Source organism: Phocoena sinus, chromosome 6, assembly GCF_008692025.1.
Source record: "Phocoena sinus isolate mPhoSin1 chromosome 6, mPhoSin1.pri, whole genome shotgun sequence".
NCBI classification, from domain to species: domain Eukaryota; kingdom Metazoa; phylum Chordata; class Mammalia; order Artiodactyla; family Phocoenidae; genus Phocoena; species Phocoena sinus.
Genome location: NC_045768.1, coordinates 5,764,063 through 5,789,517, shown reverse-complemented (window position 1 = coordinate 5,789,517; position 25,455 = coordinate 5,764,063). Strand labels below are relative to the sequence as shown.

At 52.3% G+C, this 25,455-nt stretch overlaps 1 protein-coding gene across 2 annotated transcripts in view; it reads left to right on the top strand.

The window, feature by feature from the left end:
* The window catches only part of ASS1 (argininosuccinate synthase 1), a 50,456-nt gene extending 40,719 nt beyond the window's left edge, over positions 1 to 9,737 (top strand). The window contains exons 12-14 of one of the 2 annotated variants that reach the window (XM_032635886.1): positions 4,132 to 4,288; positions 8,172 to 8,237; positions 9,449 to 9,737. In XM_032635886.1, the coding sequence (XP_032491777.1) occupies positions 4,132 to 4,288; positions 8,172 to 8,237; positions 9,449 to 9,494 (269 nt within the window). In that variant the 3' untranslated portion in view covers positions 9,495 to 9,737. The remainder of the gene's footprint in view (positions 1 to 4,131; positions 4,289 to 8,171; positions 8,238 to 9,448) is intronic. The other variant, XM_032635885.1, reaches the window with a different exon arrangement.
* The last annotated feature ends 15,718 nt before the right edge of the window (positions 9,738 to 25,455 follow it).

Genomic DNA, 25,455 nt, shown 5'->3' with positions numbered 1-25,455 from the left:
AATCACATCGAACAGCCCCTCTGAGCTGTTGGTGGGGGACAGGCTGCCATCTATGGGGACCTGGATGTCAGAGGGACCCCAGGAAAGTTAATAGTAATAGTAACTGCCTGGTAGAAGCCTCCACCGCCCTCACCTCTTCCCCTCGTCCCCCACTCGGAGGTTTTGTTTCCTCTGAAACCTCCTAATCGCTGGAACTCATCTCGGGATTTCAAGGGGACGTGGTGGTTATTGGCTGGCATTATTTTTCCCTCCCATTGTTCCCAGGAGCTTTGAAGCCCAGTCTCCCCCTTCCCAGGTACAGACAGGTGTTTAAATAACATTGTCTCCTGTGGGCTCTCTTGCTCAGCGGGGTTTCCACACTGAAAGGTGGATTTTGGTTACAAAGTGGCGAGAGTCGTTAAGACGCGGCAGGCTGCGATGGGGGGACAGCACCTGGCCGGGGCTGCTTCTGCTCAGGGGGCATCCGTGGAGGCTGAGAGGGGGCCAGGCCGCCAGCCTCCCTCCTCACGCTAGATCGGCTGCCACTTCTCTTTTTTTTTTTTAAAATTAATTAATTACTTTATTTTTAGCTGTGTTGGGTCTTCGTTTCTGTGCGAGGGCTTTCTCTAGTTGCGGCGAGCGGGGGCCACTCTTCATTGTGGTGCGCGGGCCTCTCACTATCGCGGCCTCTCTTGTTGGGAGCACAGGCTCCAGACGCGCAGGCTCAGTAGTTGTGGCTCGCGGGCTCTAGAGCGCAGGCTCAGTAGTTGTGGCGCACGGGCCCAGTTGCTCCGCGGCATGTGGGATCTTCCCAGACCGGGGCTCGAACCCGTGTCCCCTGCATTGGCAGGCAGATTCTCAACCACTGCGCCACCAGGGAAGCCCGGCTGCCACCTCTCTTGCTGCCCAGCCCTGAGCTGGGCACTGACGGGTATTATCTAATCTTAGCTGCACAGAGGTGAGATGAAGACGCTTGCCCAAGGTTTCACAGCTGCTGAGAAGTGGCTTGGAGCCCAGGACAGGACAGCTTCAGAGGCCAAGTTCTCGGCCACTCCAGCAGATCCGAGGTGGGTAGGAAGCTGGGCTGGGGCCGTTAGCAAGGGGTGATCAAGGGGCGCAGTGGTGTGCACAGGGCAGCCCTGGGTGTCAGGAGCACAGCTTGGCCCTTGGTGTGGGGCCAGGCTGCCTGGGTTGAGTCCTTGCTCTCACCCACCGAGCCCTCTAAATCCCCAAATGTTACAGTGATTAGGTTTAAAAGGAAATAAAATCTCAGAGTGGAGGCTCCGCCCAGGTAGCTGTTATTAACATTAACTTCGCCCAGGTGCCTCTGACGACCAGGCTCCCACAGATGTCAAGGTCGGCCTCTGGCAGCAGCCCGTCCCCATCCCGCAACAGCTCAGAGGGTCGGTCTGTTTGATGGGATTTCTCACATTTGGGATGCATAAAGGCTACAGAGCAGGGATTAGCTTGAGCAACTTACTTGCCCTCCCTGTGCCTTGGTTTCCACATATGAAGAATGGGGATAGTTCTGCCTGTCTTATAGTGAGGCCTCAATGCATGGATATTTGCAACGCCTCCAGGACACTGCCTGGCATGGTCTCTGAGCATGGACGCAGGAGAATGGGGCCTTGCCTCTGGCTGGCTTTATGATCTTGATTGAGTAGGTCTGTCTCCTCCCAGAGCCTCAGTTTCCCTTCCTGTAAAATAAAGGGCACAGGCCCAGGTCCCTTCTCCATTCTGTCTAGCTCCCCGGTTATAGAGCCACCACTCTGCTATGGTACTCAGCTTCCTCGGAGGCCCTGTGGTCTCAGGGCCCAGGGAGACGGAGGCCCGGGGAAGCCCTTCTGCCTTGGTCCCACTCCTAGCTGCCCTGACTACTGTGAGTACTGTCTCCCCCTCCTCTCACCCCATCCCCAAATTTCCTGATCTGCCTGTATGAGGTTTATACAGACCCCCTCCCTCCAGGAGCACACTGGCCTCACCCCACAGGGTCATTCTGGCATGACCCCAGCTTCAAGACCCATCTCATCTAGGGGGTATAGCTCACCTCTCCCCTCACCTCAGTTTCTTCAGCAGTAAAGTGGGTATAATGCACAGAGGGTCGTTGTCCTGATTAGTACAGAATTTGGCCCAGCTCCAGGCCCCACCCACTGTGCATCCCCCAGCCTGGGACACGCAGGCTCTCCCCAGTGCGGCACTCAGGACTCACTGCCCTCCACCCCAGATTGGGTCTGCTGGGAAGAGAAATCTGAGCACAAGGCCCCCATGGCGGGAGGGGAGAGATCCTGAGATAAAGCCCAGGCCGGGCACTCCCACAGGGGTCTCTGCCCCCATATCTCTGGCTCCATCTCCCACCTCTCTTCCTGCCTGGGAACCTAATGGTCTAATTATCCTGACTTAGAAAGATGGCCAAGCCACTGGGGCATGGTGGGGGGTGGCCATCAGTGTGCCCTCCCACGGGGCTCTGGGCTAGAGTCAGGAGAACTTTGGATCTCGCTGTGTGGCTTTGGAAAGGTTCTCTCCCTCTCTGGGTGTCTGTCTGCCTGTATACAGTGAGGGCTGGCAGAGGCCATGTTCAAATCTTGAAAGCAAAAACTCTCACTGAATCCACACAACCCCCCCAGAGAATGGTTAGTATTACCTCCTTGTGCAAATGAGGAAACTGAGGCACAAAGAGATCACGTGGCTTGTCAAGGTGGAACCAGAGGTGAACTCAAAAGGCAGGACGTCGGAGAGTGAGGACGCAACCCCTTCTCTCCCTGCCCGCCCCTCCCCCACGTCTGGAAGCCACCGGACCCCGTCGTGGAGAAGGCCTGCTCCCCTTTCCCACGGAGGGCCTCAGCAGGTGCCCCTGGAGGCCAGGGCTTCCAACAATAGCCGCAGAGCCGGGGCTGACCCAGCCCTTTATCAGGGCAGGAGATCGCGCACCACCTGGCCCCACAGCTGCCCAGGTGGGCTCACCTTCCCGGCTCCGTTTCAGAGAAACCCTACCCCTCTCGCTGTCCCTCCCCCAACCCTGGCCACGGCCCCCCTGCCCTCGGCAGAAACTGAGAGGAGCCACTGTCCAGACGCTGGGCAGACGGGGGACTGAGCACACGGCCCTCTTTGGCCTGAGGGATCTGGGGGACAGATATGGGTAACGGGGGATGGGGGCAGCGCATTTCTCAGGCAGCTCGGGGATGTCGCAGATGTAGACGGGGAAGCTCCAAAATGATCATATGAAGCACAGTTGTTAGAACTGGGGCCGACTGAGGTCAGGTCCAGGCCCCCCACTACAGCCTGTGTGATCGTGGAAGAGTCTCTCAAATTCCCTGAGCCTAACTTCCTCACGCAGAAAAGGAAGAGGCTAAGAGAGGTTTTTCTCCTGCGACTGGGGGGGTTCGAAGAGCTGGCCCAGGTAAAGAACTCGGCATGGTGCGGGTGCTTCATCTGTAGAAATCTTCGCGTGTGAAAATATTAGCAGTATTTTAAAGACAGGTCACTTATTTCCAAGGCGTCTGCCTATCCTGAGGGGTGGGGCTCTTCCCAGCAGCGTTCACAGCAGCCCCTGAGCCCAGGGCCTCCATGGACAATAAGCCCGCTCATCCTGGGAGGGCGAGGCAGTGTCATCCCCACTCAGCAGATGGGGAAACAGAGGCACAGAGAGGTGAAGGCCCCACACACCTGGTCTTTCTGACCCCAAACCCACCACCCAGCTGGGCACCCCCATCGCTCGGCCCCGGTAACATATGTCTGAGTCTTGCTTGAGGTCTGCTGCCCTGATGAGACAGAGCCCGCTGTGGGCGAAGGACGGGGCCCCTTCACCACTGAATGTCTGTGGTGTGAAGCAGCAGGTTAGATCCCCTCCCCCTGACCCTTAGGGGGTGACTGCATTGCAGGGTGTAGAGGATGCCTCCTTACCTCCAGGAGCCCTACAAGGTCACAGGACAGGGGCAGGCGGGCTTGGTCCTCACTGTTGTCATTTACAAGTGCATGTCATGCCAGAACTCCACAGTGAACAAGGCAGATGCGGGACTGCCCTCCCAGGCTCACGTCTGCCGTGACGGGGTGAGGCACAGGGTGCCTTTCCTGGACCCCAGTCCTCCCCACGTCCTGGCCCGAGGCAGGCGCACAGTGGGCCTCCCGGGCACACTCGCTCCTTCCTCTCTGCAGGTTTCTGGCACAGCCCCGAGTGTGAGTTCATCCGCCACTGCATCGCCAAGTCCCAGGAGCACGTGGAAGGGAAAGTGCGGGTATCCGTCTTCAAGGGCCAGGTGTACATCCTCGGCCGGGAGTCCCCGCTGTCCCTCTACAACGAGGAGCTGGTGAGGTAGGCGCCCCACCCCTGACCCCAGCTGGGCACAGACCCTCATGTCCAGTATCTCCTCCGACTGGCTTTCTCAGCAAAGATATGCCCAGGCACGTGTAGGGTATGGGGGAGACAGTCCTGAAGATTATCCAGACCGCCTCTGCCCTCATTGAATGTACAGGCTAGATGGGGAGAAAGGCCCCAGTCAAAGGATCACCCGAGTGCAGGATTAGGGAAGGAGGTGCTGGGCTGTGGGGAGATACAGGATATTTGGGCTGGGTATAATAATGGGGGTGTGGGGAGGTTTCCCCATGGAAGTCATTTCTGAGCTGGTCTCCAAAAGAAAGGAGTGAACCAGGTGGAGAGGGGGCAGGAGAGTTTCCAGAGAGGCTGTCCTGTGCAGAGGTTCTGAGCCTTGGAAGAACCCGGAACATCCCAGGCACTAGAAGAACCTGGCAAGGGTGGACACAAGGGCTCCCCGTGGGACATGCCGGTGGCTTGGACCAGGCCGCTGGTTCTGGGAATAGAGAGCAGCAGATGGATTTGGCAAATATTTAGGAGGTGGGATTGAAAGGGCTTGGATGGGGAGGGAGATGGAAAAGTTCAGAACCACCCTGGGTTTTCTGGCATGAGCCGCTGGGTACACTTTGGTGGCGATGACTGAGTTGAGGGAATGGGGGGTGGAAATCATGCATTTGGATTTGGACAACTGCAGGATGAGTTTTCTTTGAGATAGGCCAGGAGAACTAGAGTCGGCCACTGGACACACAGGGCTAGAGTTGAGGAGAAACGTGGTCTGAGGACACTGGATTGATGGGGCCAAGAGGAGACAGCTCAGGGGAGTGGCAGAGCTGGATGAGAGGGAGCCAGGAGGGAACCTTGAGGAGCTGCCTCCCGACGGGCCAGGCTGAGGGCGCTGAAAGGACGCGGGAGAGGCTGGGGAGCCCTGGCGGGCTGGGTCCAAGGTAGCAGTTGCCTATTAGCTGCACCTGCGTTTGCATCCTGAATGACAGACTGGCCTTGACCGAGGAGCAAGGTGTTCCCTCTGGAGTTCACCTGGCCAAACAAGAGGTGGGGACAGGCAGCCCCACCTGATACAAGTCCCAGGTCCAGCCTGGCTCAGGCTGAGGCCAGCTCTCCCCTCCCGGAAGCCGGTCAGGAATCACAGTACGAGTTTTGTTTAGCGGTCAATATTATTTTTCTCTCTCCCTTCTCTTTGCCGTGTTGCGTTTCTCTCCCCCCTTCAATCTTCCTAAACACTTTAGAAGCCATAAATATAGCCGAATCAGTTTAGATCAGTCGGGGTAAGTGTCAAATTATCTTCTCTCTTTCTCTCTCTGGTTCTTTCTTCCCTCCCCCTCCAAATCAACAGCCTCTAATAATCTGTCCAACCCTTCATTAAGCCTTACAGTCTCACTCAGGGAGATTAAATGAATAAAGTAAAAAGGGAACGGGGAAAAAAAGAGAGAAAAGCAGGAGCATTTATTCTCACTGTGTCTCCGACCATTTCCCTTTTCTTTCTGATTTCTACATCCTGACTTGAAAGCCCTTGAGTGACAGCGTCACAGGGACCAGCGAGGAAACCGCGAGAGGTAGCAGAACTGGAAATGCCGCGGCACAGTAGGTAGAAAGTACCGTAATTATAGAGCAGGTCAGAGGCACTCGAATGAACAAAAATAAAAGCACAGAGGTTTTCTGTAGACCGTCAGGGGAGGTAAAAAAAAAAAAAAAAAAAAAAATCATTGTAAACTTTCTCCACCGGTACCCCCTACCCCCCGAAACCACAAATTTTAAAAGAGGTTTTTCGGTTCCCGAGAAACACCTCTGGGAGTACTTCAGCAGTCCCGTGGGACAAGTTTGTCCCTGGATGTGGGCCTCTCTTTGCAGGGGCTGCTGGGGCGGTCTGAAGGGCCTGTTTGGGGGCAAGGGGGTAGCAGAGTTTGTTTCGACTCGTGAGAGACGGTGGTGAAAGGATGGATGCACGCGGGGAGCAGGAAGGGGGTCCAAGCCCTGCTTTCTCCCTGGGCTGAGCGCAGGGGCCCTTGCAAAGGGGACGAGCGCCTCAGACAGCGGGAGCGAGGCCAGGAGTCCGAAGCCGTGGTGGTGGTTCGGGATGGGGGTGTGGAGGCACAGGGCGGGGTCATGTGAAGCTTCTTTTATCACCCCAGCAAGGTCTGCAAAAGCGCTTTAGGTGGGTCCAGCCTTTCCCCTGCCTGGTGAGGGGTGCCGAGCTCAGCCCCTCGGACGTCTGACATCTTCTCCCTTTACAGGGAGCTTGCTAGTCGATTCCTGGTGGCTTCAGCCACCTGAGCCCTGGAGGGGCGGATGGAGGTGAAAAGGAGGGAGCATTGAGAGCGTGGGAGTTCCAGCTTCAAGGTCCCCTGGAGGTCAGGGCGAGGGCGTGGCAGGGGGAGGCACAGAGCCCAAGTCCTGACAAGCTGCGGGGCAGCCGGGCGTAGAGACCCCGTTTGTTGTACAAAGCCCACAGTCCACAAAGAGCCGGTCAGAGGCACAGCCTCAGGGTCTCAGAAAAACGGCAGAACCCCTCTGCCCTCCTCTCCGATCTCACCTCTCTGGAGAAGGCTCCTGAGGGGACAGGCCACCTCCTTGTCCTCGAACCTTGAGACTGCTTTGTCCTGAGGCTGGAGTTCTGCAGGCCTGAAGACAAGGGGCTGATTCAGAGCAGGACGCAACAAGGGGCCCGTGAGAAACGGGAGGGACCCCCTTCCCCCAGGGGGCTCAGAGGGTGGCCTCGTGGAGTCAGATCTGAGACCACAGCGCCCTGAACTTGTCCTCAAAGAGCATATCACAGTCGTAATTATCGAAGGCAGATGGATGATTGATTGCTTATGTCTGCACTCGCCACCCCACCACCCCCTGCCCCCCACGTGGGTGTTGCTCCTGTCTGGTTCTTGTTTCCTCAGCACCTGGCACGGCGCCTGGCAGGTAGTAGGTGCTTAATAAATACCTGAGTAAATGAATGACTGAACGATGTTAGTAAAGCTGAGTGCTTACCTGGTGCCAGGTGGCAGCTACATCATTTCACGTGGAGCCAGTGATAAGGCTGAGAGCCCCATCTCACAAGTGAAAGACTGAAGCTCAAAGCGCGAGAATATTTGCCCTAAGGTCTGTGGCAGGGGTGGAGCCAGGATGCTCACCCAGGTGGCTGGACCTGACTGACTGTGTGGTTGGGAAGGGTTCCAAAGCGCAGCTAAGTGAGAACACCCAAAAGATGAAGGTTGTCGAATCTGGAAGATGGAAACTGCAGATGGGGGGAGAAAATCTGTTCCATTGAGTGTAGCAGGGGTTGACTGGGCACTTTTCAAAACCAGCTGGCATCGGGTGGGTGCCCATGTTTGAGGATGGATTAGAGTGATGGATGCCCATCACTCAATGGGCAAACAAGGTGAAAAAGACTTCGTGGACAGATCTTAACTGCTGGGGCCTCTCTGCAACTTGAGGGATGCCATCACGCATATCTGAGGCTGTTTGGTGTGTAACTCCTGGCCTCCTAGGCCTTCAGGCCACTGGACACCACCAGCTGTTCCTGGGCACTCGTCGAAGCCCTCCACAGCCCGAGGGCAGAGCTGGCTCCAGTGCATGTCCTGAGGTTACAGATGCAGTGCTCTGGTTCGTGGGAGCAGTTCACTGGGCTGGCGCTGGCTGGACCAGGACCCAACCTGCCCATTTGCGTAGCAGGGATATGGCTCCCTGCTCTGCAGCCCCGGCGTGATCCCCGGCCCCGGGTAGGGCTCCCTGAATTGGAAGGAATGGAATGAAAAGCCAAAGTGCAGGGAGTGTTGGATCAACACTGAGGAAATGCCTGGGTGTCTGTGAGGCTGAGGTCCCTTGGATGCCAAGGCCAAGGCCGGGGGGATGCTGATGAGCCCCTACTCTTTTGCAGCATGAATGTGCAGGGACATTACGAACCAGTAGATGCCACTGGTTTCATCAACATCAACTCCCTCAGGTGAGAAGCTCTGGGCCCTGACGGGTCCTCAGGCCCTCGAGGTGCGGGGAGCAGGCTCTGATGGGACCTCAATGCTCTGACCACTGCTCTGCCCTAGACAAGCGCCACCTTCCTGTCCCTCCACCCACCACATCCTCAGCGCCTGCTTTGGACCCAGCCTGCTCCCATCCTCTGCGGGGGCCACAAGGCACACTTGTGACAGCCAAGAGCAACAGAGGGTCCTGGGCACTTGAGTTCCAGGTTTCTGGGTTCTGCTCTTTGCCTCTGACACTCACTCCCACCCTCTCCAGCCACTAGGAGCCCCTTTCCTGGGCAGGTTAGCAAGGGGAATGGCCGAGGGGTAGAAAGAAGCCACAGAAGGTCACCTGGCTGGCTCCTGCCTTCACGTCCACATACAGGAGCTTCAGGTCTAACTGGAACCATGGATCTCCATGGCCCAGTGGGGTGATACACACCATCTGAAGCCACTCAGACCTGGCTTCGAATCCTGCCTCTGCAGTTGGGTCTCAGAACCCTTCTGAACTTCTGGAAATCATAGGATGTTAACCATACCTGCCTCACAGGTGCAGTGAAAGTTTGATCTGAGTCCGTGGAAATCAAGCACTCTGCCCAGACCCTGGCACCCAGGAAGGGCACAGTGCCTAGCAGCAAGTGCTCAGTGGGGCTGAGTCCAGAAGGCCTGTCTGTCCAGCTCTGGGTTCTTAATCCCCATCTTCCTTCTCCTGGGGCTTGAGCTTCTCTCCTCTCGCTGATAACATGCCCCCAGCACGAAACCATTTTCTCTCAGAGCCAGCCTCCCGTCCCTGGAGCCGAGACTGGGAGAGACATGGATTCCAGCCTGACAGTCACCTCCATCTCCCCGCCTCCTTCACCCCTTTTGTGTTTTATGACTCTATAAACCCTTTTAAATGGCTCCGAACACACGGGGTTTTCATAATGGCCTCTTCATTTCTCCCATTGCCAGTTTAACGCTTTGTCTTAAACAATGGCAAGCAATGTTTTCCCCCTAAGATAAATTAATTACATTATCCTGATTGGAGGGCAGGAGGGGCCAGGGCAGGAGAGGGAGAGAGGGAGAAAAAAAGACAACTCCACACACGTCTTTAGCAAACAGCTGCCCCTGCCACCCCACCTCTGCCTGAATTAATTGAACTGAGTGCATGTTGTCATTGTTAATTTACATTTTTCTTTGTTTTGAATCTGGTTTACAGGCTGAAGGAGTATCATCGCCTCCAGAGCAAGGTCACCGCCAAATAAACTGGCTGATGATGGGGAGCTGGGCCTCCTCGCTTTGCCCATCTCCCAAGTGCAGCCGCTAATTGTTGTGATAATTTGTAGTTGTGACTTGTCCTCCAGGGCCGACAGTGCAGTGCGGGTGCCAGGCCCCGGCTTTGTTCCCTGGTCCCCTGGAGCCTGCAGAAGTGGTCAGCAAACGGACGGGGTCGGGACCGGCTGCAGGCAGGAGCTGTAATATGACGATTAAAAAAAATGATACATTGGTCTTTTGTTTATTTCTGCAGAAAGAGGAGTAAGAGTGTGTGTGTGTGGGGGGTGGGGGGTGGTGAATCATGCTTTTCTTAGACCAACCTTTGTGTTTTCTGACTAAAGCACTGCTGAAGGCCACCTTTTGCCAGAGAACCTGTTTATCTGGAAGAATCGACCCCTCTCTCCAGCAAAAAGCATGGAATCCGAAAGCACCCACCCGCGTCAGCCCCTAGCCCAGAAGCCTGGCATTTTGTTACCAGCTGTGCCCCTGTGGCACGTGCCAGGGAAACCGAGGAGAGTTTAGGTGACAAACTTGGGGGCGGTCGTGCCCCCAGCCCGCAGTGAGCTCCCGGGAATGGTGGCCACGACTGACCACACCAGGCTTCCCCACCGTGGCTGGGTGGCCTTAAGCATCCTACATCAAGGAGGAGAAAGAACCCAAGTAAGAAGAGCAGCCTGAGCACAGAGGACAAAAACACACACATAATTTGGTGGTGGGGGGCGTGGAGCATTTACATGGTTCCCTCCACAAACCACGGCCCAAAGCCGCCATGTTTGCACTTGACTCCACCCCTTTGGTCATATCTGATTGGACAATGGCTGGGCACCTGACTAGAGCTGGGCCAATCAGAATCTCAGTCCCAGTAATGGGGCCCTGGGAACCGGCCGGAAGCGAGGACAAGGGAATTTAGGCGTGGTGGGATTCCCTGTGGCTGGAAAAGCAGAGAGGGAAAAGGGAGTGATGGGAAGAGTGGGCGTCCGGTTTAGAATCCCAGTTCCCATCCCGGTAGGCCTCATGGAAGCTGGCGGCATTTCTTAACTCGGATTCTCTGAGACACTGTGGTGTTCTCATAACCATTTACCATTTAGAGCTTAATTAAGCTGGTGAGAGAGTTTGTGGTATTTGCAGACAGAAGCACTGTTACCGGGAAGCCTTGAGTGCTGGTTGCTCTGGTTCTGACCTCCACTCCATTGCCTTCGTGAATGAGGGTTTCTTTCAAAAGAAATTTTGTTTTTAAAACTTGTTTTCCTCTTATTGTGAAGGTTACAAATGAATTATTCAATGAATCTTAACTTTGTGCCAGACACTTTGCTACACACTTTATTCACATTATCTCTTTGAATCTTCAAAATGACACAGGTAGATGCTTTTTTTTTTTTTTTTTTTTTTTTTTTTGCTGTATGCGGGCCGCTCACTGTTGTGGCCTCTCTGGTTGTGGAGCACAGGCTCCGGACGCACAGGCTCAGCGGCCATGGCTCACGGGCCCAGCCGCTCCACAGCATGTGGGATCTTCCCGGACAGGGGCACGAACCGGTGTCCCCTGCATCGGCAGGTGGACTCTCAACCACTGCGCCACCAGGGAAGCCCAGGTAGATGCTTTTATCTCTGTTTGGTGGAGGAGGCAACTGAGGTGCAGAGGAATTGCTTTGCCAGCTTTCAGTCAGCTAGCAAGTGACAGAGGCAAGAACCAAACTCTGGCCTGGCTGAACCCCCAAATTTTGTGTGTTTATGTCCTTAACCGTCATTGGCTGCATCTTATTAAAAAAACAAAACAAAACACAATCTTATAGAAATAACTATCACCCATCATCTCACCACCCAATTATAAACACTGCTTATACTTAGTGAATTTCTTCTCCATCAAATTTTTCTATGTTTATAAATATTTTTGCAGAGTTATTTAAGATAAAGTATTCTTTCTTCTTTTTGGCTGTGCCACGTAGCATGCAGGATCTTAATTCCCCCACCAGGGATTGAACCCATGCCCTCTGCAGTGGAAGTGGGGAGACTTAACCACTGGACGTCCAGGGAAGTCCCTAAAGTATTTTAAAAGCAAGTGTTTTGCCCTGCCCTGCTTTTAAATTAACATTACATCATAAACAGTTTTCTTCATCAAAAACTCTTAAACACTTTCAACAACTATGTAATATTCTATTATATTGATAGCTGTTTTAACCTTTCCCCATTTATAGATTTACTTTTTCACTCTAAGCTGTTTTCCTGCCTTTCGTTGGACTTGAGTATTCTTAGTAGCTGGTTTATTAGCTATGCTTTCTGTCTTTTCAGTGGTTTCTCTTGGGTCTACAGTATCCGTATATCTTTAGTTTACAATTGGCTACGTTCATTAATGTTGTACCGTCTCATGTGTAATATAAGAATCTTACAACAATACAATCTTAGAACATTTCAGTTTGTGCTTTTGTTGTCATATATATTGCTTCTACAAAAACCCACAATATGTTGCTATTTTTTCTTTAGGTAGTCAAATATCGTTTTTAAAAGATTAAAAATAAGAACGGTATGTGTTTTATATTTATCCTGTGTAGGATTGGCAATGTTTCTTTCATAAATATCTGATAGAATTCACTAGTGAAACCATCTGGGCGTAGAATTTTCTTGGCGGATGCTTTTAAGGTATAAATTCAGTTTCTTTTATTTATATTGGGTTATTCATGTTGTCCATTTCCTCTTGGGTCAACTTTGGGTAATTTGTGTCTTTTGAGGAATTTGCCCATTCCATTTAGATTGTCAGTTTTATTGGCATAAAGCTTTTCATAATATTTTCTTATTATCCTTAACTGTTTGCAGGATTGATAGCAATGTCCCTGTTTCATTACTTACCTTGGTGGTTTGTGTCCTCCCGTATTCTTTTTTTTTCTCCCCAGAGATTGCTGAGACATGCAGAGATTTTTTTTTTTTTTTTTTTTTTGCCGTGCCACGTGGTTTGTGGTATCTTAGTTCCCCAACCAGGGATCAAACCTGGGCCCTAGGCAGTGACAGCACAGAGTCCTAACCACTGGACTGCCAGGGAATTCTGAGACTTTTTATTTATCACGTATGTTACTACTTATTTTTACTTGTAGAACAGAGTCACAGAAGAGCGGGCTGTTAGTAGGTATTAGTAGAGCTCAGGGGTCTAGCATAACATCTAGTACATAGTAGGTTGTCCTCCCTTATTCTTTTTTTTTTTTTTAAACATCTTTATTGGAGTATAATTGCTTTACAATGGTGTGTTAGTTTCTGCTTTATAACAAAGTGAATCAGCTGTACATATACATATATCCCCATATCTCTTCCCTCTTGCCTCTCCCTCCCTCCCACCCTCCCTATCCCACCCCTCTAGGTGGTCACAAAGCACCGAGCTGATCTCCCTGTGCTATGCAGCCGCTTCCCACTAGCTATCTATTTTACATTTGGTAGTGTATATATGTCCATGCCACTCTCTCACTTTGTCCCAGCTTACCCTTCCCACTCCCCGTGTCCTCAAGTCCATTCTCTAGTAGGTCTGCGTCTTTATTCCCGTCCTGCCCCTAGGTTCTTCATGACTTTTTTTTTTTTTTAGATTCCATATATACGTGTTAGCATATGGTATTTCTCTTTCTCTTTCTGACTTATTTCACTCTGTATGACAGACTGTAGGTCCATCCACCTTGCTACAAATAACTCAATTTCGTTTCTTTTTATGGCTGAGTAATATTCCATTGTATATATGTGCCACATCTTCTTTATCCATTCATCTGTCGATGGACACTTAGGTTGCTTCCATGTCCTGGCTAATGTAAATAGAGCTGCAGTGAACACTGTGGTACATGACTCTTTTTGAATTATGGTTTTCTCAGGGTATATGCCCAGTAGTGGGATTGCTGGGTTGTATGGTAGTTCTATTTTTAATTTTTTAAGGAACCTCCATACTGTTCTCCATAGTGGCTGTATCAATCTCCCTCATTCTTTTTTTTTTTTGCCATACCCGGACCTCTCACTGTTGTGGCCTCTCCCGTTGCAGAGCACAGAGGGTTTTTTTTTGCGGTACTTGGGCCTCTCACTGCTGTGGCCTCTCCCGTTGCGGAGCACAGGCTCCAGACGCGCAGGCTCAGCGGCCATGGCTCACGGGCCCAGCCGCTCCGCGGCATGTGGGATCTTCCCGGACCGGGGCACGAACCCGTGTCCCCTGCATCGGCAGGCGGACTCTCAACCACTGCGCCACCAGGGAAGCCCCTCTCCCTTATTCTTGATCAAAGTAACTAAAAGCTTTTGTTGTTGTTCCTCTATATGTAACGTGTCTTTTTTCTGCCTGCTTTTCAGACTTTCTCTTTACCGCTGATCTTCAGCCATCTGATTATGGTGTGCCTTGTTATGGTTTTCTTATGTTTATTCTACTTGACATTCCTTGAGCTTGAACCTGTGGATTTTTATCAAATTTGAACATTTGCGGGAGTTTTTTCCTCAAATTTGTCTACCCTCCTCTCCTTTCTGGCACTCTAATTATGCATATCATAGACCATTTGAATCGTTCCATAAGTCACTGAGACTCAGTTCATTCTTTGTTTAGTCTATTTTCTCTCTGAGCTTCATTTTTTTTTTTTTTTTTTTTTTGCGGTATGCGGGCCTCTCACTGCTGCGGCCTCTCCCGTTGCAGAGCACAGGCTCCAGACGCGCAGGCTCAGCAGCCATGGCTCACGGGCCCAGCCGCTCCGCGGCACGTGGGATCTTCCCGGACCGAGACATGAACCCTTGTCCCCTGCATCGGCAGGCGGACTCTCAACCACTGCACCACCAGGGAAGCCCGAGCTTCATTTTTAAAATAGTTGTCTGGTATCTTTTTTTTTTTTAATTTTTGGCTGTGTCGGGTCTCAATTGCGGCGCTCAGACTTAGTGGCCCGGAGGCATGTGGGATCTTAGTTCCCCAACCGGGGATCGAACCCTAGTCCCCTGCATTAGAAGGCAGATTCTTAACCACTGGACCACCAGGGAAGTTCCTGAGCTTCATTTTGTACAGTATCTGTTGCTACGTGTTCAACTTCATTGACCTTCGACACTATCAAATCTGCTATTAATCTCATCAAGTGTATTTTTCATTTCAGGTATTTTTGTCATCGCTGTATGAGTCATTTTTGTATATCCAATTTCATGGTTACGTTTTCCTTTACATCCTTGAGCATATGGAACATATTCATAATGGCTGCTTTAATGTCCTTTTCTGTTACTCCTATCGTCCCCGTCACTGCTTGGTCTGCCCCTATTGACTGATCTTTCTCTTAACTATGGGATTTTTTTTTCCTACTTCTTTGTATAGCTCATAATTTAAAAACTTTGACCCTGGGCATTGTAACGATGCATGGTTAGGTTTTCTTGTATTTCCTTAAAGAGTATTGGACTTCTTTAGAGAAGGCAGTTTAGTTACTTATAGATTAGTTTGATCCTTTCAAGATTTGTTTTTAAGCTCTTTTAGAGCAGCTCTAGTTTTTATTCTAGGGATAATTTAGCTCTACCTCTAAGGTGTGGCCTTTCTAGTGTTCTTACTTGATGACTTGTAGTCAATGAGGTCTCTCTCCTCTAGCCGGAGGACTCTTAAACAATTCCCAGTCCTGTATGAGATTCCTAGTAATTTTTCTTTCCTTGAAAATTGTTCTCGTGTATGCTCGTGGGATTTTGCTTGAAGAGAGTGGCACCTGCCAAAGTCTCAGCCGGACACTATGAAGATGACTGGAGCTCTTTCTCTTAGTAACTCCCTCCTCTCTGGTCACCAGTCCCATCAGTTCCAGCTGCCTTGGTCTCCCCAGATCCCATCTGTCTTCTTAGCTCAGTGAGATCACTGGACGTTTTTGTCTTGCCTTCTCCATTCTGCATTTTGGGAATTATCTCCAGGCAGAAAGATAGACAATAGTAGGATTCATCTTGTTATTCTGTTTTCACAGTCCTGAGCTGCCTTTGGTTGAATGTCTGAAAATAGTTGTGCCTTGTGTTTTGTCCAGTTTCTGTTGTTTACGAGGGGAGTATAATTCTAGACCACCTTACTGCTTCATGGACCCCACCCTGGCCTGGGGTCCCGTTTACTATCTTATTAACATAAGTCACATAATTTCTCATCCTTGTTGAACCAACACCCACCCACCATGGCTTCTGTCTCACTCGGCATAAAATCTAAAGTCCGCCAGCACTAACTCCCTGACGTGGAAGTGCATGGGAACCTCCAGACCCAGGCAAGCCATAAGATGACAGTAGCTGCTTAAATGATCCCACATGAGACCAGCAGAAGAACCACCAGACTGACAACCTATAGGTACATGAGAATGAATAAATAAAGTTCTGTTCTATTGCACTAAGTTTTCATTACTTATTTCACTGCAACAGATAACTGACACACTTACAATGACCTTCAAATTCCTTCATGATCTGGCTCGCTACCTCCTCTCTTTCTCACCTCCCTTCACTCTCCCTCTCACTCCACTCCAGCCCACTGTGTTACTTGCTGTTCCTCAAACAGGCCAAGCTCTGCCTGGAGCCTCCTCCTCCCTCCCCCAGATATAGCCACGAGGCTCACTTGTTATAGAGCCTAAACCTGGCATATACCCTTTACCCTGCCTTTCTCTTCTCCATAGCACATATCAGCACCTGACATTATGCACTGATTTGCTCTGTGTGTCTAATAATTTTTTATTGGGTGCTGGGCATTGTTGAATGTCTCTCCCACTAGACTGGAAACTCCACGTGGGAAGAGACTGGCTCTGTCTGGTTCACAGCTGTGTCTCAGGTGCCAACACCATGTCTGGTCCATAACATTTACTCAATAAATATTTCTTGAATGAATGACTATCAATCCAACCTTTGCTAGCTCAGAAGCCACGTCCAAAGAACTTCAGGAACACACACTCCCTCCCCCCACTTCAGGGCTTTCTCTGCTCTAGAAGCCCAAGGAGCGGTGCGCAGGTGTTCGGGGGCCATTCCAATCCAGTCCTCATGCCACAGCCCAGGACCTGCCTTCACCCACCTCCCTGTCCCTCCTGTCACTCCACTTCATCCCCTGTCCATGCCACTGGCTGCTGCTCCAGCTCTCAAGACCATTAACCCCAACTCCACTGAGAAGTGGGTAGGAAACCACCACTTAGGGGATCTGGAGTAGGGTTGTTTGGACACCGAGATGTTAGAACTCTTACTTTTTCGTGTACACAGCCGCTCTCCACCTGAGCGTGCAGGTGTCGCCAAATGGTCTGGATTGGCAGTAGTTTCAATCAACACCCCCCAGCTGCCACTAGAACCACCTCGTCCCCCAGCTAGCAGATCCTACCGCAGGGGTTAGCTGGTCTGGACTGATTCTGCCTTCTCAGGGTAGATTCTGTCCTTGGGAGACCCTAGATCTCCCCACCCGTGGCTATAAGGCTTTTATGGAGTTGCCCCCAGACCATTACAGAAGGCTGAGTATGTCTGAATCAGGTCACTCCCAACGCTGGAGATCTCTTTCTGGGCATGTTCTTAGCTCGACTCAATCAGGAAATGCAAACGGATATTGGGGTATAGATGGGGGTGTTGGAATCTCACACCATTTTTTACCGGGGCTCAGCCAGAGTGTCCTAGTAGAATAATATCGAAAATTACAGAAACTTTGGAAAATCATTAGGAAAAAATTTCATTTCTGAATCCAACACGTTAACCAGAACATTTTGGTTAATATTTTTGTGAGTTTCCTGCTAGTCATTTTGCACGTGCAACGTTTTCACGCAGGTAACGTAATTTGTTTACATCGTGTACCTGCACGTTGGCTTCGTTTTCTCCCTTTTTATCATAATAGTGCAATTAATTTTCCACATTGTTAACAGGCTTCTTAACAAACTTAAATTGTATACTTAAAATGGGTGAATCTTGTATGAGATATAGATTGCATCTCAATAAAGCTGTTAAAAATAAATACATTTTTAAAGATAAGGGGTAGGGGGAAGATGGCCAGTGTTAAAGAAAGGAATGGAAAAGAGCGTGGGCCAGGAAAGCGCTGGGCTGCAGCAAGCCTCTGACATGTACAGAGAAGGTGTTCGGCCAGAGTGGAGCAGCGGATCCTCGAAAGGCAGCCGTGGGCAAGCAGGTAGGGTGGCAGGGCAGTGCGGGGGATGGATCCCCAGCTCAGGGACCAGACTGAGGCTAGACTCATGCTAAATCCTGGCTACACCCCCTCCATTGTGAGAACTTCACTCCCCCTGAGCCTCAGTTTCTCCGTTTGTAGGATGGGACCTTAAGGGGCCCTTCCTCCTGGGATATTGGAGGCCCCACTGAGGCACCCAGCGGGACATCAGAGACAGAGCCTGGTCTCAGTCACCACTCCACATACAGGCACGGAAGCATCACAAAATCTCGTCAAGGCAAATAAAAGCTGTCCTTCATGTGTGCCCTGGGTGGACACTTCAGAGGACCCTTTCTTTTTCTCCTTTATGCCATGGAAAACCATCGTGGTGAGGGAATCGGGGAGGGGAATCCCCATTTTACAGGCGAGGCTGCACAGACCTGAGTTCAAATCTTGCCTCTGCCACTTCCTAACTGGGGACCTGGGTTGACTTCTTCAGTACTTCTGATGGCCCTCAGTGTCCTTGGCTATAAAAACAGGATAACAATAGTGCCCACCCTACAGGAGCACTTTTTTATTCAGCAATCGTGGGTCTCGGGGCTCCTGGCTCGTGACCACAGTGTGACAGCCCGTGCAGCACACTTATAGGGAGTGGCTGCTATCGCGAGTTTGGCCTGTGTGACAGTTCAATTTTTTGTTACAAGGTCACAACATGGCAGTCGGGAGCACTTTGTTTATTGGCAGCTGCTGTCTCTGAGCTGGTGAGCCTGGGCCCTGACAAGGGTGACCTTCTTGGCCTTTGAGGTTAGAACCACATCCTCCAGCTTTCCTTAAATGCCCAGCGCTGGACCTGCCTGGGATGGATTCCATTTCCTTGCAGGCTGCAGGCAACCCTGGGAGCAGTGACCATGTCTGCTGTGCCCACCACAGTATCACCTGGCACTCAGCACGGGGCTTAGCAGGTAAGAGGCTCTCAATGGAATTGTATTGAATGAATGATGGATTCTCCCATCCCCTCTTGGTTATCATTTTATTATTTTCTTTACTGTTTGTAAATCCCCCCACTCCTTCCTCTAGCTCCTGGCTGGGCAATGGGGGGTTTCTCATGTCTGGGGGAGTCCTGAGAAGTCAGGTGCTGGGAGGCTGGGCTTCAGCAGGGTGGGTTAAGCAAGGACCCCAGGTCCCCTCACCTTCGGTGGCTGGGGAGCCGAGGTGGGGTCCAGGCCACCGGCCAGCCAAACCCACCTTCCAGACCCCTCCTGCTTCCCTGGAAGAAGCAAAACATTCCTGTTCAAAGGCGGAAGACAGAGTTGGCTTTTGTTGAGGTAAAATATACATACACAGACACGCGCATATAAACATGTACACATACGCACATACACGTGTACACGTACACATGCATACACTCGCAGAGACACGTACACACACAGAAAAGTGCATATGTCTGAGGTGGACAGCTTGATAAATTTTCCCTGTGTATCCACCCGTGTAACCACCACCCAGGTGAAGCTACGGAAACTTTCCAGTGCCCAGAAGGCTCCTTGGTGCCGTGGTGAGACTGGTGGGAATCACAGGGTTAAAAAAAAGAAAAGGAGAATGCCTTTCTTCTTTTAAAAAAATGTACGGGGGTGTGCTGGGCAAATAAGAAAGTTTCAAGCCATCTGGGCTGCGGCCGTCACAGTGCCCATGGATGGCCTGGGCCAGCGAGAGCATCTTGCTTGTGAGAGAAGAGCTCTGATTGGTACCTGCCCTGCAGGATTCCACAAATGAGTGAATGCGTGAAGGAGGCCGCACCTGCCTCTGGCGCTCAGCTGATTTCTACTAAGGCAATTCCACCTCTCACGTGCGCGATGCGCCCAGCCCCGTGCCGTGGTGGGGGCGGTGTGGCGGGGTCGGCAGGGAGGGGCAGACACAGCCTCTGCCCTCAGGGAGCCTACCTCCAGGACCCAGGCCCGTGGGTATACTCTTTCCATTTCTGGTGCTCCAGCGTCTGAACCGAGGGAGAAGGAGCAGACCTTAGGAGCTGCCAGCAGGCCAGGCTGCCTAGAGACGAGGCTGGATTCTCAAGGGGCAAAGGTGGAGTTGAGGTCGTGTCACCTCCTGTCCCAAAGTTTGCACTGCCCACCCAAATGCTGGCATCAGGCCGGCCTGCAGCCTGGCCTCCTGCTTCTCCCTCTCCCGGGCGTCCAGCCAGACCTCACTCTCGAGGTTGCCCCCTCCCCATCTCCCTCTTGAAAGCAAAGAACCTGTAGAGCTCAGGCCTTGGCCAACCCAGATCAGCGCACCTGGCGGGGCTGCTGTCAGCTTCCCCTGGATCCTGAGCACACGGTGTGGGGGGGGGGGGGGCTGCAGATAGGAGGCGGCAGGGCCCCGGCAGCCGCCGGCAGTGTGCAGAGCTGATCTGCACGCCTCTCAGGCTGGGGAAAGGGCTCACCTGGGGTCAGTGCAATCGATATCTCATCTGTAGCTCTCCTAGCGGAAGTGATGGCTATTGGAACACGGTAATGGGTGTTGTCTAGTGGAAGAGACTAATCTTCCCAGCTGTGGCGGGCTCCGCAGGTGGCCCGCACCGCTAGCTGCTGCCACTGGGGCTGTCCAGGCACTTTTAAAGCCACAGCAGCCTCGCTGCATGCTGGTGTCCGTCCTGGTTTCCTGGCAGCTTCCTGGCACAAAGCCTCAGAGGTGACCATGACCCAGTCCTTCTGGGCATAGTTGAGGAGACTGAAGCCAGTGATTCACACAATGTCACTCAGTCAGCCAAGGACCAGAGATAAATGCTGGTCTTCAGACTCCTGATCCAGTACTACACAGCATGCTGGCCGTGGCAAACCCATGGCCATGGGCCGCACTTGGCCTTTAGGTATGTCAGTGTTTTCCATTGTCTGGCTCGATGCTTCTTGAAAAAAACTGGGATTCAAAGGCCATCACTGTTGGCCACAGTCCCTACCTCTTCCTAATGTCTCACACTCCACCTGCTTCATACACGTAATTCCCTGTCTGACCTGGGATCAGTGAAACTGAGGTCTTGGCATAGAGAGGTGAGGAAAAGGAAGAGAATCAGCCTTCTCCCCTGGAAAAGAGGAGCCACTGCCTAATCTTCCTTACCCTGGCTCACAGGCCACGGAGGCCTGACGGGCTGTGAGCCCCGTAACAGCAAGGGCTGCGTCTGTTTTGCCCACTGCTGTAGATGATGTTCAGTGCATATTTCTAAAATATTAACTGAGCAATTTCTATATTCCAGGCCCCGGGCCAGGCTGGAACACATCAGCCCAGCTAACACAAAGCCCTTTACTGTAATGGCTCCACGTGCACCTGAGAGAACTTGGCAGTAAGTACTAGCCCTCCAGGGATGGAACCCCAGACACCTGTTGCCCCAAGCATCTTGACATCATGGAAAATTGTTGAAATGACTCTACCACTAACGTGCTGTGTGGCCTTAGGTAGGTCCCTTAACTTTAGGGACCTTAGTTTCCCCAAATGTAAAACAAACGGCTTAGATTGCACGACCTCTAGGTTCCCTTTCTTTTCACATGTTCTTTTTACAGCTTGTGAGGCTGTGAAAGCCACTCCAGCATCCTCCCCGTGAATCTCCAGGGTCCCAGCTGGTGACAGCCTGGAGGGCTCAGTGAGAACAAGTCAGAATTTTAGATGTGGTTCCAGCCCACTTGTCTGCATTCTGGACGAGCTCAGGGAGGCCGATGAGACAGCACTCTGGGCTCATTTCCTTTGTGACTCCTGAAATGGTAGAGCTGTGTTTTGCCACTGGTGGCGCGATGTTTCTTGATAAACAGGCAGATTCCTGAGTTGGGCGCTTCTTGTCTGTTTAACAAGCTGCCTGTGTGATTCTGGTACTCACTGAAACTTGAAAACCATAGGCCTGGAGAGATGGTGGCTGATTGCATCCACCAAGGGGGAGGCCTGATAAATGTGTTCGGTGGTGGTTCCTCTGTACGCATCTCGCCTCCGTAGGATCTAGGTGAGGCCAAGTACCTGTGTGTTTAACCAGGACTGTGCGGACTCAGCCGGCACTGGCCGTGTTCACCAGCCTCCCTGGGGAAGAGGCGCACAGCTGCCAGGGCCTCTGAGGGCTCCCTGCAGCGCCACGGTAACAGTGGAGGGCACAGCGGCTGCAAACTCCACTTAGAGCTCAGGTGGACCTGGATTTGGAGTCGATCACTTCATCTCTCTGAGTCTCAGTTTCCTCATCTGTGAAATGGGTCCATTTTGAGTCTGGCCTGAGGAATAAATAACGCACTTGAAGAGCTTAAACCAGGCCAGGCCCCCCGGTAACTGACCAAGAAACGAGAACTGTTGTTCTATTATTATTAATGATCACAACTCCACCAGCACCCCACACACTCCCCCTCCCCCACACCCTGACCCTGAGGGTGGGCACAGGCACCAATTGTGACTAATCACGACGTTAGTCGCCTCCACTGGGGCCCCTAGGGACCCAGCCGGCCACTCAGTTAAGACGGCAATGAAGCGGCCGTGACACAGGTTGCCTTCCCATCTGGGACCCCGGCTGACCCGACTCCCGCCTGAGGTTTGAGAAATCACTGTGTGGACTCCAAACCCCCCCCCCCCACCCGGCTGTTTATGCCTGGTGTGATCATTTATTTACGTCCGTGTTACACAGGCACGGGCCCAGTTCCCATCTCCCATTTGTCTTTGCTGGTCTTCCCCTGGGCCTCGCCCTGCCCCTGCCAGGCCCCGATCATGAAGACAGATGTCCCGGCCATGGCTGTGGAGAGGCAGCCCCCAGCCCTTCAGCACCACTCAGAGGACAGGGTGGGTGATGAGACAGAGGTAGGGGCACAGGGACCTCTCCCCTTTCCTGCGGTGGGAGTGCCCCAAGGGCGACACTCTACAGCTGTGGGTGGGAGATTGTGAGGCCCTAGAAAAGCTTTGGGATAAACACGGGCAGGCTCCAGGCCCTGGCCTCTGCTTCTACTCGCTGGGTGACACCCCCTCGGGGACGAGGACTGCTTCTTCTTTTCGTTTTTAATTTTTTTATTGGAGTATAGTGGATTTACAATGCTGCGTTAGTTTCTGCTGTATAGCAAAGTGACTCAGTTATACACATATATACATTCTTTTTTATATTCTTTTTCATTATGGTTTATCCCAGGGTATTAAATATAGTTTCCTGTGCTCTACAGCAGGACCCTGCCGTTTATCCCTTCTATACGTAATAGTTTGCAGCTACTAAACCCAAACTCTCAGTCCAGCCCTCCCCCTTGGCAACCACAAGTGTTTTCTCCATGTCTGTGAGTCTGTTTCTGTTTCGTAGATAGGTTCATTTGGGCCATATTTTAGATTCCACATATACGTGATGTCACATGGTAAGTGAAGTAAGTCAGAAACAGGGCTGCTTCTTTTATTCGACAATTATTTACTTCCCATGTCCTAGGTGCTTGGCTGTTCTAGATTTGTCACTGTTTTAGGTGAGGAAAACAAGCTCCCCCCACCTCCACTGTGTCCTGGAGGGACGTTGAGAGGGGGAATAGGCTTCCCTGGTGGCGTAGTGGTTGAGAGTCCGCCTGCCGATGCAGGGGACACGGGTTCGTGCCCCGGTCCGGGAAGATCCCACATGCCGCGGAGCGGCTGGGCCTGTGAGCCATGGCTGCTGAGCCTGCGCGTTCGGAGCCTGTGCTCTGCAATGGGAGAGGCCACAGCAGTGAGAGGCCCACGTACTGCAAAAAAAAAAAAAAAAAAAAAAAAGAGAGGGGGAGTAAATGGGATTTGAGGTGGGAGCGGGGTTGGACAGGAGAGCCAGGGAGGCCTCCGAGGATAGTAAGCAGGGGGCAGCCATGTGAGAAGTGCTGGGAAGGGCATTCCAGGCAGAGGGAACCGTACGTTCCAGCATCCGAAAGGGCTGAGTGGGTTCAGGAGAGAGAGAGAATGAGGGCCTGAGGAGGTAGGCTCAGCTGGGTCACCCACAGCCTCATGGGCCTTGGGGTGCTCTAAGAGCATTCAGGGTAACGGGTGGCTTATGTGGTTGAGAAGAGCACCCCCAAATCCAGGAGCCCTGCTCTCAGGGATCCAGGCCACTTAGTCCCATCCTCTCTGCCCTCCTGCGCGTAGGACTCAGTGAGACCGATGCCCTGCCCCTGGGAGCAGCTGGCCCCATGCACCCTGGAGAGACCCTAAGGGGAAGGGTCTCACCGGAGCGGTTAGCGGGAGGGGGGGGGGTCCCTGCTCTCTCTGAACCCTCCCAACAAGGCGGCTTTGTCTGCCAGCTCCATGGACCCCAAGACTCCTCCCCGGCCCCCTACTGTGGCCTGAACGAAGCTCTGAAAGGCGGCTTTATGTGTGTCTCGGGGCAGATCGCTGGGAAGCGGACGGCCGGGGCTGGTACATGGGCCAGGCGGCAGCCTCAGCCTTGACTCCTGAGGCCACAGATGCAGAAAGAGGCCGGGGACAAACGAATGCCCTGGGGGGGCAGCCTGTCAAAGCTGTCCCCCACCTCAGAGGGGGACAAGAGAACTACACAGGCACCCTCTTGCAATCTGGTCACTCCATCGCACTGGTCAGTGACACGGCCCTTTGTGCAGCCCTGCCCTTTGGGAGAAGGGAGACAGGTGAGGCCGAGCCGCCTGTAACCAGATCTCCTGGGCCCGCTCCCCACTCCCTTTCTCTGGTCCTGGGAAGCGTCAGGGTGGGAACAAGTGTCAAGGAGGGCAGTCTTCCAAATGAAAAGGAGCCTCTAGAAAGACCTGTGCCCTAAGCCACCATCGGGCAGTCTGGAGATTAGGATGAGAACCAGAAAGAGATGCCTTCCAGCGGCATCTGTCACCCCTGCTTAGCCCTGGTTAACGTTGACCATGGCAGCCGTGGTGTCCATGACGTGCCGCTTAGGAGATTACCTCTGAGGTCCGCGAGACACTCTGTGGCAGGGGATGGCAGCCCTGTTTCACAGGTGGGGACACAGCAGCCGAGAGGTTAGACTCTCTGCCTAAAGCCACCCAGCTGGTGAGAAGCAGAGTCAGGATTCGAACCCGGGACTGTCAGAGGCCAGAGCCCAGGCCCTGAACGCCAGGCCTCCCAGCTGAGCTGGGTCTGCCCACCAGCCAACGTACTTCACTCCATACGACAACCTCTAGGTCCATCCGTGTTGCTGTAAATGGCATTATTTCATTCTTTTTCACGGCCGAGTAGTATTCCGTTGTCTATATGTTTAGTGCCTTCTGCAGGTATGTGCAGAAGCCCCACGTCAGCTCCATCTGTGGACACAGCAGGCGTAAGAATCGGGAGGACACCTGGTCATCCTCCTGCAGGGGACCAACTTACTGCTATTATCTGCTTACTTGCCCTTCTTTCTTTTTTTTTTTTTTTTTTTTTTTAGCGGTACGCTGGCCTCTCAGTGTTGTGGCCTCTCCCGTTGCGGAGCACAGGCTCCAGACGCGCAGGCTCAGCGGCCATGGCTCACGGGCCCAGCCGCTCCGCGGCATGTGGGATCCTCCCGGACCAGGGCACGAACCCGTGTCCCCTGCATCGGCAGGCGGACTCTCAGCCACTGCGCCACCAGGGAAGCCCTGCCCTTATTTCTTTAAGGGACTCTGCTCTCTCTGATAAAAAGGGAGATTATTAGCCCTACAGAACCGTACACTTAATGGTTAAATGGTAAATTTTATGTTATATGTATTTTACCACATTTTTAAAAACAATTTTTAATGTTCAAACATTTTTTTAATTTAAAAAAATTATTATTTTATTTATCTATTTTTGGCTGTGTTGGGCCTTTGTTGCTGCGCGCGGGCTTTCTCTAGTTGCGGCGAGCGGGGGCTACTCTTCGTTGCGGCGCGCGGGCTTCTCATGGCGGTGGCTTCTCTTGTTGCGGAGCACGGGCTCTAGGCGCCTGGGCTTCAGGAGTTGTGGCTCGTGGGCTCTGGAGCACA